Below are 15059 nucleotides of genomic sequence, written 5' to 3'. Positions count from 1 at the left end.
ATCCAGAGTTCTTTTTAGCTAAGAAATGTCCCATTCATCATATTTTTATTGCAATAATTTTTTTTTTGCAGGGATCCTAAAAAAAAGTCTTATCTCTCATATTGACCCAAACCACTGAGAGCCGTTTTCTGAATTAAAACTTTCAAACATTAATATCGCTACTGACCAGGCTGTTTGTGAGGAACAGATTTAGATTAAATATTACTGAGCCGCATTGATTCCCAGAAATTCGAGGACAGCGTTTGTGAATCTAACCCTGCACACGAGGCGGGGGCACTTATTAAATATCGTCCGGCACGTTGACGCAGACTTGATCTGACTGAAGCACGGCGGCCGGAGTCTGCCACTGAGACAAGGATAATTATTTTTCTAGTGATATGCACATTGTGTTTTGCACAGCCTTGTAACTGGGAAAAAAAAGAAGTTGACCCAGTTTTTAACTGCATGAATATATAACTTAATTTGAAAGAAATTTGGGGAAAAGAAAAATGAGGAGGAGAAGAGTAGCTTCGCAGCAGTGGTCTGGATGGTTGATGGTGGTCAAGGGTTCGAGAGGGAATCAGATAAAAGAGCAAAAAGTACATCGAGGATGAATAATATGAATTAGAGTAAAACACAAAGCCTGAGTTTCAGTAGAACATTAAATGAAAAAATGCAGTGAGGTAATGTTGAGGAGATGACATGATGAATGCTGCAGAGACTGACTCCACCTGTCGGCAGACATCGGTCATCCCCGATGTGTCGGTCTGTTAAAATGATCAATTTCATCTAAAAACATTCAGTCTTCACAGTGTGTAGCTGGCCGAGTTCAGATTTAATCACAAAAGTTTCAACCTTAATGTGTGACAGGTGTAATTTACTTTTATTGACTTTTTCCTGTTAGCGACGAAGCTTTAATTACTCCCGGCGTTGATGAATGTGATTCGGTTTCACCAGATGGGATGAATGGACCCCTCAAAAACCTACCAACCCCTAACACAGAGCATAAACATTTTCCAGCTCATATGCAGACAAATACGTTATGTGAACAATGAGAAAGTCATTATGATTCAAACAAGAATTTAAGATCTTATCCCAGGTGGAAATTAAGATCTTTTTTTTTCTGTCTTTATGTTTCCCATCAAGCTTGAAACAGGAAATGAAGAATGAACAAAATATCAACATAGATATAACTGTCATTTGGGTTCATTCGCACAAATGTTGATAATTCATACTCAGTGAAAAGAAAATACAGCACCAACCCAATGAACGTAATTAATACGGTTATACTGCATGACGAATGAGGCTGTTATTAGAAGTACATACTGTAACATGAGGTGTACAAATAAGCTGTTATGATCTAAAACTACTGTTAGACATTAGATTTATATTTGAAACATGAGTTTTTACTGATTTCTGTAGTTCAACATTATATTTGTTTGTAGATTTCATTAAGAGATGCAGATTTAGTTACATTACATTGAAAGATTAAGACAACTACAAGGAAATGCACAAAAAAATCTGCTGCAGTTTCTGCACGTTCAGCAAACAGCCCTCAAATCGACCGGGTCAGCACTGACATTTATTCTAGTTTATTTAACAAAAAAAATAAAGAATTTAAAAAAAAAAACACACACACACACATTCATTGGAAGTGTCAAATCAAGGACGCAAGACTGAATGTATTTTTCGGGGAGGAATTCATCTTTGTTGTTTTGTTGTTGTTTTTTGCCTGAGAATTTGATATTCCGCTGGGTAGAATTAAGGACTTTAACAGGTCCCAGCAGCTGCTCGCTCTCGCTTGGTAACCATAATTAGGATTGGCACTTTCAAGCATGCTTTTAGTGACCAGGGAGTCCGGACAAGGCTCTCTCAGTTTGGGGTTTGAGGCTATGCTACACCAAAGAAAAAGGTCATTCACAATCAAGGTCTCAAGGGGGGCTTTTTAAAGGCCTTTTCTCCTTCCAAATCAATCACAATTTCACAGGCAATTCTTCAAAGACTTGTAGGGAGTGCAGTGACCTATTGCCATCTGGAGCCTCCGTGTTGAAACCAGGTCATTCGCAAACTTCTGGATCATGATTTGAAATGGAAATTTATAAACCCATTGATGATATTTACTTAGATACTTAATTACTCTTGAGACTTTTCAAAGAAACTCAGAATGTGCAGATTAAAAGTAAGAAAATATGATGAAAAGTGCTAAACAATGGTCGAAATAATCAATAATTCAGAATTTAACAGTTTACTGTGTCCACACGTGTGAATGTCAATGCAGTAAGAGCAAACATTTAACCCTGAATGTATTCTTTCAGTAATCCTATCTCCGAAGGCCCAGATGTTTTAAACTATTTACATTTGAAAGGCTGGAGTGAAAGTGAAGAGCGCTGGGAGCTGGGATAAGGTCACTGACTCTCACACGCGCCCGCCCGCCCTATATATACGCAGGTGGTAACAATCCAGTGACAATCCCAGCATTTCCCGGGACTTAATCCTAATGTCTCTCATGCTGGGCTTTATGTAAGTGACATGTTAAAGAGTGTGTGTGGCGCTCGTGCCTGGCTGGAGTAAGTCCATATTGCCAGCTGTGGCATGCTAGCCCCCCGCCATCTTTCTGGAGCAGCGCGACGGATTAAGAGTTGGATGTTTTTCAGTATGATCTTCTCAACTCTGGAACAATCCCCTCCTCTCTGAAGGGACTGGCGGCCACGGCCGCTGTGGCTGAAAAGGGACTGCTTTTTAAAGGAGAAGCGCATCTTTTGACAGCTGTGCTCAGATTTAGTTTTTCATCTTTTCTGGGATTTGGAAACAGTCACTCAGATTCTCCACAGGTGAAACTATATGTATCTGCAACCTTATTGGGGGGGGGGGGGGCAGTTGATATTTGGTGATTCTATGTTGTAGAGAAGCTTAAGTGCATTCATCACAAATCCACACAACTCTTTGCATGCAAAGTTAATATTTGTTTATCTGTTCAGCTCCTGATCGAAAGTAATGATTAAAGGAAGGAAGAACATATTAAGCACAAAACTGCACCACATAGTAGTGTGGAGGTGAGATTTGTGCATGCTTGCTGTAGTGCATGAGGTCACAAAACGATGAAAAGAACGTGCACTTGAGATGAATAAGTATAATGTTGAACATTAAACCTGGTTTAAGTCCTTTCAGGTGCAAAATGATGCACAGTACATGATGCGTTGCATGACTGAGGATTAGACACATTTTAGCAAATGAAAAATGCACAATCTACAGTTTCTACACGCCAACAGAGGTTTCCGTTAATCCACCTCGACATCATTCAGCTTGAGAGAGTCTCTTTTCCCGCATTGCTTACGACACCTTGGAGGTTAACTTTGCATTTCCCTTCAGTTTTTATTGAGGACCCCAGCTGGTAGAGGTTTTACACACTTCTTTGTTTTACACAAAGCGGTGTAAAAGCCACACGGAATGGTGAAAAGGCATTAAAAATGTTGCATTAAATAGCAGAAAAGCAGCTGATGGAGTTAACAAACTGCAGCTTCTGGTACTTTTATTGCACCAAAGTTGCACCAAAAGTTTTCAACCTGAAGAAGATAATAAAACACAACAGTCTTTCGCATGAGGTATGCCTTTTCAAACCTGGACAGAAAAACCAAACCTTCAGCTCAAAAGTCGATCATGATTATTTTCAATGGATCACGTCACGCATTGGAGTACGTTCTAATTAAAGCTGACTGTTTTTCACAACAGTATGAGCTGCACGCTGCAGTGTACATGTCTGTCATAATGACCCGGATATGTTGTTACTCTGTACATGTTCTATTACAAGCTCACCTCAAATAAGGTGAAAGCTGCCTTGATGTTACATTCCGGGCCCCGCTTGTAAAATTCAGGTGAAAGTCAAGACATATTAAGCTTTTATTAGAATTAGATTAGATCCTGTCACCTTAATCTGGCTCTTTTAGTGGCTTAATGGCCTGCAGGTGGTATTCAAATGTATTATGTAAGTGAGGATTCAACTGTGTTTTGAAATAGAGAAAGCATAATTTTTTTTTTTTCAAATCAAATGTGAATATTTGCAGGCTGCAGGCTGATTAGCTGTGTTGTTCACACTTTAAAAAATTAAATGACTATAAGACAGGGTCTTTATGAGTGGAAGCTGCATGTTCTCCCTGTGGGGTTTCTCTGGGTATTAGTGAAAAACGTCTTTGTGAAGGGGTTAATAGTTAATGCTTTATTGAACACATAAAATTCACTTAGTTCTGCACATTATACCTCATATAATTTTAATAGATGGTTTTAAAGTGTGACTTTTCTGCATCAATCAAGTTCTTGTATTTATTTTTTTCATCCCTAATAAAGGTGAATCATGAAATCTTCCAACACATTAAAAGAAACTATCATACATTGATGATATAAAGTAAAACTGCATGATGCAGATTATGTGATTCTCAGCACAAAGTGTTCTGTGATTGGCTCCAGTAGCCACCAACAGAAACCAGGACAGATGAATGAACTTCACCTCGTTCCCCCAGTGATATTCTGCTCTGTGTGTTTCCCGTCCTCTCACAGGGGGCATCTTTGAGACGCTGGAGAATGACCCCATTAGCGTTGAAGAACTGGCCTTTAAATTTGCTGTAACCAACATAAACAGGAACCGGACCTTAATGCCAAACACCACATTGACCTACGACATCCAGAGAATAAACCTGTTTGACAGTTTTGAAGCCTCAAGAAGAGGTAAACCCTGTCTCAGCCACCTTTTAAGGTTAATTTAAGGTGATTTTTTTTTTCTCAGCTTCTAATCTGCTGCTTGGCCCTGTGTTTCCCCTGCAGCCTGCGACCAGCTGGCTCTGGGCGTGGGCGCCGTGTTCGGCCCCTCTCACAGCTCCTCCGTCAGTGCGGTCCAGTCTATTTGTAACGCTCTGGAAGTCCCTCACATCCAGACACGCTGGAAACACCCGTCGGTGGACAACAAAGACAGCTTCTACATCAACCTCTACCCCGAATATGCCTCTATAAGCAGAGCCGTGCTGGACATCGTGCAGTACTACAAGTGGAAGACGGTCACTGTGGTCTACGAGGACGCCACTGGTGAGCGGAGAGGAGATTTAATAACATCTGCAGCCAGCCAGGGAATCAATTTTTAGAAAATTCAATAAAGTGTGAAAACACAGACAGCTGCACGTCAGCAGTGGGGGCACTGGATATCCTGCACGCATAAAAAAAGTGGTGATTGGCATGTTTGTATCTCTTCATAGTGGAAATTTAGTTAATTAAAGTCTTCATTCTACAATCAGCCTTCATGAAGATTAATATGATGTGATTGTGTTGTTTTAAATTCATTCTCACAGTTATCTTTGAGGATGTGAGAAGCATTTTTTTTTGTGACTGGATGAGATGTCCTTAATCTGAACAGGCTGGGGCGCAAAATTTACCTTCATTTTACCTTAAGTGTCACTGACAGCTGCCAAGTACAGACATTAAGTGAATTTACCACAGAGAAAGCTGTTAATATAGTAACTGATACACAGTACGCTTTAAACACAAGCTGACAGCAGAGTGATGATTCTCTAACTTTGTTCATTAAAACTATCCGAATCATCTTAATGAGGCAAAAAGAAAGATTAGATTCAACGTTTGAGTCACAAAATTATGTTTACATTTTAAACATTTTTCAGTCAGACTTTGTAATTATGGAATCTCATGATTTTCTGTCTTTGAATAAAATATAAGTGATAATAAATAAAGATTACCCTTTTTTTATTAGCACTTCATTCATGGATTATGAACTTTTTGAAATGTGTCCCCAACAGCAGTAATAACTCATGGCTCATGGGAATTCATGAAGGATTTTGTAAAATTGACTTTTCAAATGTTAAAACTCTACTTTTCATTGTTTTCTCACTGGAAACCAAAACCACAGATTCAAAGCTCTTTGGCTGGATTTAAAAGTTTGTAGATGGCACAACAATATGAACACTTACTAAATTAAACCAATTATAATATTCACAGTGAGAATTTTAGTCAAATCTCTCTGCGTTTATGTTTAAAATGTCATCAAGGAAGTACCAAACAAAAAGTATGTCGAAGATTATCTGTGAATGTATAATGTGGGAACCACAAACACAAGTCTGCATGCTATAATAAATACACACACAGACACACACAATTTGTTAAATAAAACACACTCACAGTAGGGCTCAGGCCCATAAATAAAATAAACATGTAAGTATATCAGAATCAGCATCTCTCCTGTTTTTTTTTTTTTTTTTTTTGTGGTAATTCAGTTTGACATTTCCAGTGCAGTCATCCATACTTTCAGTAAATTACATAAATGTCACTTCAGATTATATAAAATCATCCTCATTAGTCAGTGACCAGTGTGTCATTTCATTAAATAAGAAGGGAGAAGAATACTGTCTGAGCACAAGACCGCCACAGATTTCCTAATGAAGCACCACAGATTTCCTCATTATGACTGACTGCACTCAACAGTGGAGATAATCATCTTATTACCACCCGCTGCTCAGGCAGACTGAGAGCATTATTTCCATTAATTTATCAAGCTGATTATCAGAAATAAACATACAGCACGCAGGCAAAGTCGAAGATCTCTTACCTTTAGCAGAACCGCGTGTCTGAAGGTTTAGTCAGTAAAAAAAAATGGAAAATATAAAAAATAAATAAATAAATAAAGAACCTCTTTGTCTTTTGATGATGACTTCCGTGAAAAACCAAAGTTTCAAGCCACAATGACCTCCTGATATTTATATTAATCATTTAGAAAGATCTTTACACACCTTTCCATCTGCACGCGCGTTCAATTAAATGTTTGAAGAAACACGTGCTAGACGATTGTAGTTTCTCAACGTGAGCAGTAGGGGGCATAAATCTCAGCCGAGGATGAAATAAATGGATGCTAATCAGAAAAACAACTTGTTAACATAATATACTATAAATGTAATTTGAAAGTTGTAGGTTGAAATTATTATTTTAAACTTAATAATTCCAAAAACAGGCTGAACCAACTCCAGGAAAAAGGTGGTTTTGGATGATTTGGATATAGACTGGACAGAAATGGTAAAATTATTGCTTTTAGGTTTTAGGAAGTGTTGTAGTCATGCTTTCTGTTATAGGCACTTTGAAACCTAATGTTTCACACCAGACATACCAGTTTTTTGTAAACCTGTTTACAGCTACTCTTTTATTTTTTCCCAAAGGGACACCTGAAAAATTAGCACTACTATTGAGGGCGGAGACATAAGTCAACCTGATTTGCTCAATAATTATTAATAAGTAACTTTGTCAAACAATTTCTATGAGCTACTATTGCTCTGCTTCACTGTTTCTGTCTTTCGTAGTCTTTGTCTTTGAATCATGAATTTTTCTCAGTTTTGAGTTAGGTAAAATGAAAACTGTATTTTTTTTTTAATCAACCATATTTCTTCCCACTGTGAAACACAAATTTTATAAAGCAAACATTGTTTGCACTGCTAGTCAAGGCGCTGGATAATAATTTTCAATAACATGAAAAAATGTGATCTTCTTAGATGTAACAAAGCTAATAATAGTAATTTTTCTTTGACTGAGTATTACTCAGTGACTCTCCGAGGGCCGGTCAAGCAGTGCTAAAGGGTCACATACAGCCGCTGGGCCTTGGCGCTCAGGTCTGGCATAGACCAGTTGCTCCTGACCTTTTTCTGCTTGGGTCAATACACACTGTGCCTCTTCAAGAAAGAGGAAAGACTCACGAGAAGAACGTCTGATTCGCCAAAGCATCATAGAGAAGTCAAACGCTGGCAGAGACACACACTCATGAACAGGAAGCAGATTAAATGCTGCAAAGTGCTGTAAATTAAATTTAAATTGAATTTAAAGCAATGAGATTAGGTGTTTGTGGAGAAATATATCGAATGTTGCATTTAAAGAATAAAAATGAGCTGCAGTTATAACTGTTGCGGCGAACGTCACTCACCCGGCCTCCTGTTATTGGCCTGCGCTGCGAAGCGCCAGGTGTGCCGTCCGTGTAATCAGTGAGGGTGAGGCAGGTGTGCAGATGCGAAGCACTCGCCAGTCGTGAACGCGGAGAGGCAGAGCTGAGAGAACGGCTTGGGACCAAGAAGTCACCGTGGAACTGCCCTAGGTCTCTACTCACCAAAACGAAACTGAGGCTGACTGCCGGTGAGTCGATCCGCTGCGTTCTTTCTGCTGTTTACATCCGCTCCCTCATGTGAGGAGCGGTGCGTTCAGGAGCGCTTCGGAAACGCGGGCACATTTAACAGCGCCCGTAAATAATGAACAGTGGGGAAATAAGTTTCGGACTGGGAAGTTGGGTGGAACTGCATAATGAAATTATTTTAGAGTATATTAGGAGTGATAAAAATGAAATTATTTTGTGATGTTATTCTTGATAATACTGTTTTAATGGTATTAAAATAATGAATCGTAATGTATGAATTTGATGGAATTGTGAATTATGAATTTTAAATGACTGTGAATGTTTGTGTTGTGTGTTGAAGGTTTTTCACCTGTTGGAATTAAAGATGGTAAAAGGAAATTGAAGTCCTGATTCATTCCGAGTGAAGCCCAGCGAAAGTCATCAGAGGTGGAAAAATAGAGAAAAAGGGGGCAGAACACGACAGTGAAAAACCGACGACAGCTGGTTAAAAAAGCTGCTCCCAACAAGACATCGCTCCTGCCTGGCATCGCCTGGTCAACGCTCCAGTCCAGCGCTCCGGGCCTGGTGCCCCAGGTCAACGCTCCGGTCCAGCACTCCTGGTCAACGCTCCAGTCCAGCGCTCTGGCTCAACGCTCCTGCCCGGCACTCCAGCTCAACGCTCCTGCCTATCACTCCAGCTCGACGCTCTTGCCCGGCGCTCCAGCTCAATGCTCTTGTTTAACACTCCTGTCCGCCCCCGGCTTTAGCTGAAGTTCTAATAAAAAGTCAAGATGGCCGAGTCAAAATCTCTGCAGCAGTTGAAGCGGGAAAGAACAACCGCAAAACAACGATTTACTCGACTGGTGAACACATTAGCAAAATCATGTCGGAAAATGTCAGCAGAAGAAATATTGGAATCCTTCAGTAAGATCTCACTAGAAGCAGATAAGGTGATGGAAATAAATGATGAATTAGAAGCCTTATATGCCGAGACAAGAGAAGACGAGGAAACTGAACAAAAAGAGGGTTTGGATGCAGATATTAAGCGGACTGTGGATGAATGTGAGCAGAGACTTGAAGAAGTCGAAAGAACTATCCAGAAAGTCCTGTGGGGGAATTTTGGTAGCTCTGAACTGACTCTGGCGTTAGAAGCAGCTGAAAGAGAAAGCAGGCGCATCTCAGCAGCCCAACCTAACATGAAGTTGGAAGTGTATGACTTTATGCTTAATAGTCTGGAGAAGCTGATTAAAACGGCCAAAGAAACACTTAGAAAATGGAACCGCTGGCTGCCAGATGATGAGAGAAGTGACTTGCAGCAGCGAATGAGGGAGCTTGAAGCCTGCTTACCGGACTTGGTGTCAGGAAAAGCTGCTTTGATGCAAGCTAAAGTAGAGCAGGTGGGGATAATAGAGGAAACCCCCTGTCTCCAGTCACGCGCCATCAAGTTGAGACCAACGGCACTCCCAAGATTTGATGGGAACAAGCGGAATTTCTATTCCTGGAGGAAGGACTGGGAGGCACTCCAAAGGCAAGGAGAACCCTCCGGTTCCAAGGAGGTGAGGAAGTTCCAGCTGTTGGAGAGTTTCGATGAAAAGGTGGCAAGGGATCTACGCTTGTCAACTTATGGAACCGCAGATGAAATTTTCCGGGTCCTCGAGAATCGTTTTGGAAACAAAACAACAATCGCTTTAGAAATCGTTGAGGAATTGCAGGCGCTTCCACCAGCGAAAGATCACCAACCCAGGAAGATTGTGGAATTCATACAGGTGCTTGAGAAAGCTTTACAGGACCTTAGTGAACTGGGGAATACTGGAGCCTTGAAAAACCCACTTGTCACAAAATCATTGGAGAGTAAGTTGCCAGATGGCTTAAAGAAAGAGTGGCTGATTTATATCTCTGAAGAGGAGGAGGCAGCATCACCCGACGACAGATTTGATAAGCTCCTGCAGTTCTTGAGAAAGCAGGAAAGGATTTATGAGCAGTTGGAACAACTAAGAGGTGATGAATCCAGCAGGAGGGAGGCAAAGGCCCCGCAGAAACTTGCTCGCACAAAAGCCACCAAGTCGTCTGGGCCCCAAGGTTGTATTGTCTGTGGGGAAAGCGGGCACAGGAAAAAGTTGTACTTCTGTAAAAAGTTCAAGACACTCAAGGTAGCGGAAAAGAAAGAAGCTGTGAGGAAACTGGGAGCTTGTGTAAGATGTTTAGAGGTACATAATGATGATGGAGAGTGCAAGACAACATTCCTGTGTAAAAATGAGGGATGTTTTTCAAATCCTCATAACCCAGTTCATCATTACTACCTCTGCCCCAAGCCAGGGGTCAAGAGTGGGGACAGGAGGCCAAAGCCTAATGGAGGGGCAAATGAAGGGAAAAAATATACGGAGGCCCAGGAAGAGCTCCTGGCAAAGTTACCCCCTGAAATAGCCCAACAGTGTCGGAATGTGTTCTGCAACTCAGTTTCAAAGACATTTAACACATTGCTACCCGAGACAGGCTTGCTGGCAGAGAGTGGCCTCCATGAGCACCCGGTTTTGATGATGATTCTGGAGGTCACTGCAAATGCTGGGCAAAAAATTGGAACTTTGATAGACCTGGCGTCCGACACAAATTACATCACACACGAGGCTGCGAGTGAGTTAAATTTGAGGAGCGAAGATGTGACACTCGTAGTGCATGGTGTTGGGGGAATGCAGGTTACTGTAGACACCAAGCGATACCTCCTAAAAATCCGTGTTACAACCTCAAAGGGCACCTTGAGATCTCATCAGCTCATTTGTTATGGACTTGATAGTATTGCTGAGGTGAATCGTCACGTGTCTCCGAAGAAGCTGCAGGAAATATTCCCTGATGTTCCCCTCCATGAACTAGTCCGACCCACACAAATTAAGCTCCTCATAAGTCACAAGGAGGGCCAGCTTGTTCCTCAAAAAGTGTGTTCTGTTGGGGACCTCGTCTTGTGGGACGGTCCTCTCGGGAAAACAGTAGGCGGTTCCCACCCAAATCTCTCTGAGGAAGCTACTGTGACCGCTCACGATTCCAGGACACATTTTGCACGCTCTATGCGAACAGCAGCTGTCGAATACAGAGAAGTGACCTGCAAGAGCAGGGTCCTGCCACTTGAAATTACCCTGGCTGCTACGTCAGTGACCAGTAGAGACTTTATAGAATGGTGGAAGTGGGACAGTATTGGGGCGGCCTGTGAGCCCAAGTGTGGCGGCTGTAGGTGTGGTAACTGTCAACCTGGAGGGAAAGAAATGTCACTTTCTGAGGAGCGTGAGTTGGAACAGATAAGAAATGGATTAACGTACGTTGCTGAAGATCACCACTGTGAAGAACCACACTGGCATGCAAGGTACCCTTGGAGGGTGGATCCGGCAGCATTGCCCAATAACAGAAGAGCAGTTGAAGCAACATTTATCAGGACTGAGAAGCAGTTGGCGAAGGAGCCAGAATGGAGGGGAGCTTATAAAGCACAAGTCCACGACATGCTTGAAAGAAAGGCGGCAGTTAAGCTCTCAAAGGAAATGTTGGAAGGCTGGACCGGGCCAGTGTGGTATGTTAGTCACCTAATCGCTCCAAACCCTCACTCACTGACCACTCCAGTTCGTCTTGTGTGGAACAGTAGTCAAAAATTCAGAGGCCAAAGTCTTAATGACCTACTGATTAAGGGCCCTGATGTCCTCAACAACATCCGTGCAGTCCTTCTACGATTCCGACAGGGTCTTTTCGCAGCCCTTGGGGACATCAAAAAGATGTATAATTCTGTGTGGCTCGAAGACCAGGAAGTTCATCTGCATCGGTTCCTGTGGAGAGATTCTGAGGATGAGGACATTCAGGAATATGCAATAACAAGGGTAAATATTGGTGACAAACCAGCGGGCTGCATTGCCCAGGTTGCTATGAGAGAAACTGCAAACTTACCGATGTTTGACCACCTTGAAGAGGAACGCCGTATATTGGAGCAAGATGCATATGTGGATGATATCCTCACCTCGCATAATGATCTAAGCCATCTCAAAGTTGTAACAGCCAATGTTCAGCGGATCCTAGGGGCCGGTGGTTTCCATATGAAGCCGTGGGTCTACTCAGGCCAAAGTGGGAGGCTGAAAGGTGAAGATTGGAGGAGGGATGGAACCCCAGCACTGATCCTCCCTAACCAGCTCTCTGAAGAAAGCAACAAAGCACTTGGTCTCGGTTACGATCCCGGAGATGACAAGCTGCATTTAATGGTGGCTGTGAACTTTTCTAAAAAGAGAAGGAAGATGAGGTTGGGGGAAAATCTCACAAGAGAGGACGTAAGAACGCAAGCTCCGAATCCACTTACCCGTAGAGAGCTGCTCAGCCAAGTCTCGGGGCTGTACGATCCCCTTGGCCTTGCAACGCCAGTCAAGCAGAAGGGGGCAATTTTGGTAAGAAGAGCCTTTCAAGAAGCAAAAGTAAAGTTCGGCACAACTGAGGATACATGGGACACGCCGCTGTCTGAGGGTCTTCGAGAAGATGCCATCTGCCTAATGGAGGACTATACTGAGCTCAACCAGGTGAGATTCAGTAGATCCCTGACACCTCCTGACGTCAGCGCAGAACCCTGTGGCATCACATTCTCTGATGGTAGTGAACACTCATATGGTGCAGTGATGTACCTGCGGTGGGAATGCCATCATGATGTGTCCATACGGCTGGTCGAGTCTAAGGCTAAGTTGACGCCATTGGATCACAGAGGTGATGCTGTCAAGGCTGAAGTATGTGGCGCGGTCTACGCCTCCCGTTTGAAAAAGCATTTCCAGAAACACTGCAGGATTCAAGTGGAGAGATGGTATCACCTGGTTGATAGCCAGACAGTCCTGGGAGCGATTCAAAGAGAGAGTTATGGCTATCAAACTTTCTTCGCTAACAGGATTGGTGAAATTCAAGGCAGCACGAACGTCCAAGATTGGTGGTGGATCCCTGGACCACTAAATATAGCAGACATCATCTCAAGAGGGGCGAGGCCTGAAGACCTGGGTGAGGGCTCCGAATGGCAGGCCGGCCCACCGTTCTTGCGTCTCTCAGAGAGTGAATGGCCAATAAAGTCTGCTAAAGATGTTGCTGTTGAAGCACGAGAGAACATCACTCGGATCCAGAAGAAGGCCTTTGTTGCTGCTCTCACCCGCGCTGGAGCAAAGGAAAATGCAACGATGGACATGCCTCTGAACTCAGTGGACCCTCACAGATCACCAGCCGGCGCCATGGTCGCAGAACTGCTGGATATCGGGCGGTTCAGTAGATTAGCACACCTAATAAATGTTCTGGCGTGGGTCTGGAGAGCAGCGAAAAGGTTCCTGAGTGTGAAGTCAAGGGAGAGGTCAAAGTGGGAAGCAGTCCAATCAGCAGGTGTTATTACCGTTGTCGAGAGAGAGGACGCGTTCCGAGATCTTTGCCTAGCAGCTCAAGAAGGAGCCACTTTCCCTAGCACTACGATCAACCGGCTTGTTGTGTATAGAGATCAAGCCAGTGGGTTGATGCTGTGTGGTGGCAGGGTTCAATATTTTAAAGACGACTGCCGTTCTGTTCCGCTAATTCCAGTTGGCAACTGGCTAGGGACCCTCGTGGCACGGCAAAGCCATCAAGAAGGACATGAAGGGGTAGCCGGAACTATGTTAAGAATGCGCTTGAAAGCTTGGGTTGTGCAAGGGAGAAGGTTGGCTCAAGAAGTGGTGAATCAATGCATTCTCTGCAAGAAGGCCAAGGCTCGAGTGTGCCAGCAAGTGATGGGCGACTTACCTGTGGAGCGATCAAGGCCTGCTGCACCCTTCCAGTTCACTTCTGTTGACCTGTTTGGGCCATACTTGGTGAAGGATGATGTGAAAAGACGAGTGTCCATGAAGGTCTGGGGAGTGGTTTTCAGCTGCATGGTGAGCAGAGCCCTTCATGTAGAACTGGCCAGTAGTATGTCCACAGGAAGTTTCCTAATGGCCTATCAGAGATTTGTTTCCATCAGAGGTCACCCTCTCAAAATATGGTCAGACCCAGGAACTAACTTTATTGGCGCCAGATCTGTTCTCAAGGACCTGTATGCCTTTCTACAAAGTCAAGACACAGAAGGACTGGAGGGGTATGCGGCAAAAAGTGGAACCTCCTGGACATGGAAAGTGCTCCCTGCTGATTCTCCACATCGAAATGGGGCGGCTGAAGCTGCTGTGCGAGTGGCGAAGAGGGCTCTGCAAAGTTTGGACAAGTCATCAAACCTTACTTTTACGGAGTTTCTCACAGCACTTCAGCTTGCCGCAAATTTGGCCAATGAGCGGCCTATTGATGCAAGGGTCCAGAGCCGAGAGGATCGCATTCAGTATGTGACACCAAACTCTCTCCTGTTGGGGAGGGCATCACAAGGAGGTGATGTTAAAACTTTTGATTTCACCAACTATTCCTTCAAGCGCCTTCAGGAAATTCAAGCTCAAGTTAACAGCTTCTGGAAAGCGTGGTGCCAGCTAGCCGGCCCAAATCTGTTCATCCGGCCCAAGTGGCATACAGCTGAAAGGAATGTTGCCGTGGGGGATGTCGTTTGGCTGTGTGACCAAAATGCCTTGCGAGGCCAGTTTAGGCTCGGGAGAGTTGTTGCTGTGGCTTCAGATGCAAAGGGTATTGTAAGGGATGTTGAAGTCCTAGTCACACCAGGCCACTGCGTCCCTATCTATCAGTCAAAGCCAGCAACCCAGACGTCCTTGTCTAAAGATCAGAAGGGAAGATCCCCTGGTGTTGTGTTGAGGAGGGATGTCAGGCGGCTCGTCATCCTGCTGCCTATAGAGGAGCAAGTACCCAACCCGCAGTAACTCATGTTCGCCTCCAAGTTCTGCAACCTTTTGTTGTGCCTGCAAAAAGGTTGAGTGGGAGGTGTTGCGGCGAACGTCACTCACCCGGCCTCCTGTTATTGGCCTGCGCTGCGAAGCGCCAGGTGTGCCGT

At 43.5% G+C, this 15059-nt stretch overlaps 1 protein-coding gene across 2 annotated transcripts in view; it reads left to right on the top strand.

The window, feature by feature from the left end:
• The window catches only part of LOC115400338 (glutamate receptor ionotropic, kainate 1), a 34266-nt gene that overhangs the window by 4125 nt on the left and 15082 nt on the right, over positions 1 to 15059 (top strand). For both annotated transcript variants that reach the window (XM_030108145.1, XM_030108146.1), the window contains exons 2-3: positions 4531 to 4698; positions 4795 to 5052. In XM_030108145.1, the coding sequence (XP_029964005.1) occupies positions 4531 to 4698; positions 4795 to 5052 (426 nt within the window). The remainder of the gene's footprint in view (positions 1 to 4530; positions 4699 to 4794; positions 5053 to 15059) is intronic.

This window comes from Salarias fasciatus, chromosome 14, assembly GCF_902148845.1.
Source record: "Salarias fasciatus chromosome 14, fSalaFa1.1, whole genome shotgun sequence".
Lineage (NCBI taxonomy): Eukaryota > Metazoa > Chordata > Actinopteri > Blenniiformes > Blenniidae > Salarias > Salarias fasciatus.
The sequence above is the reverse complement of the archived record's forward strand: the minus strand, read 5'-3'. Positions and strand labels throughout refer to the sequence as shown.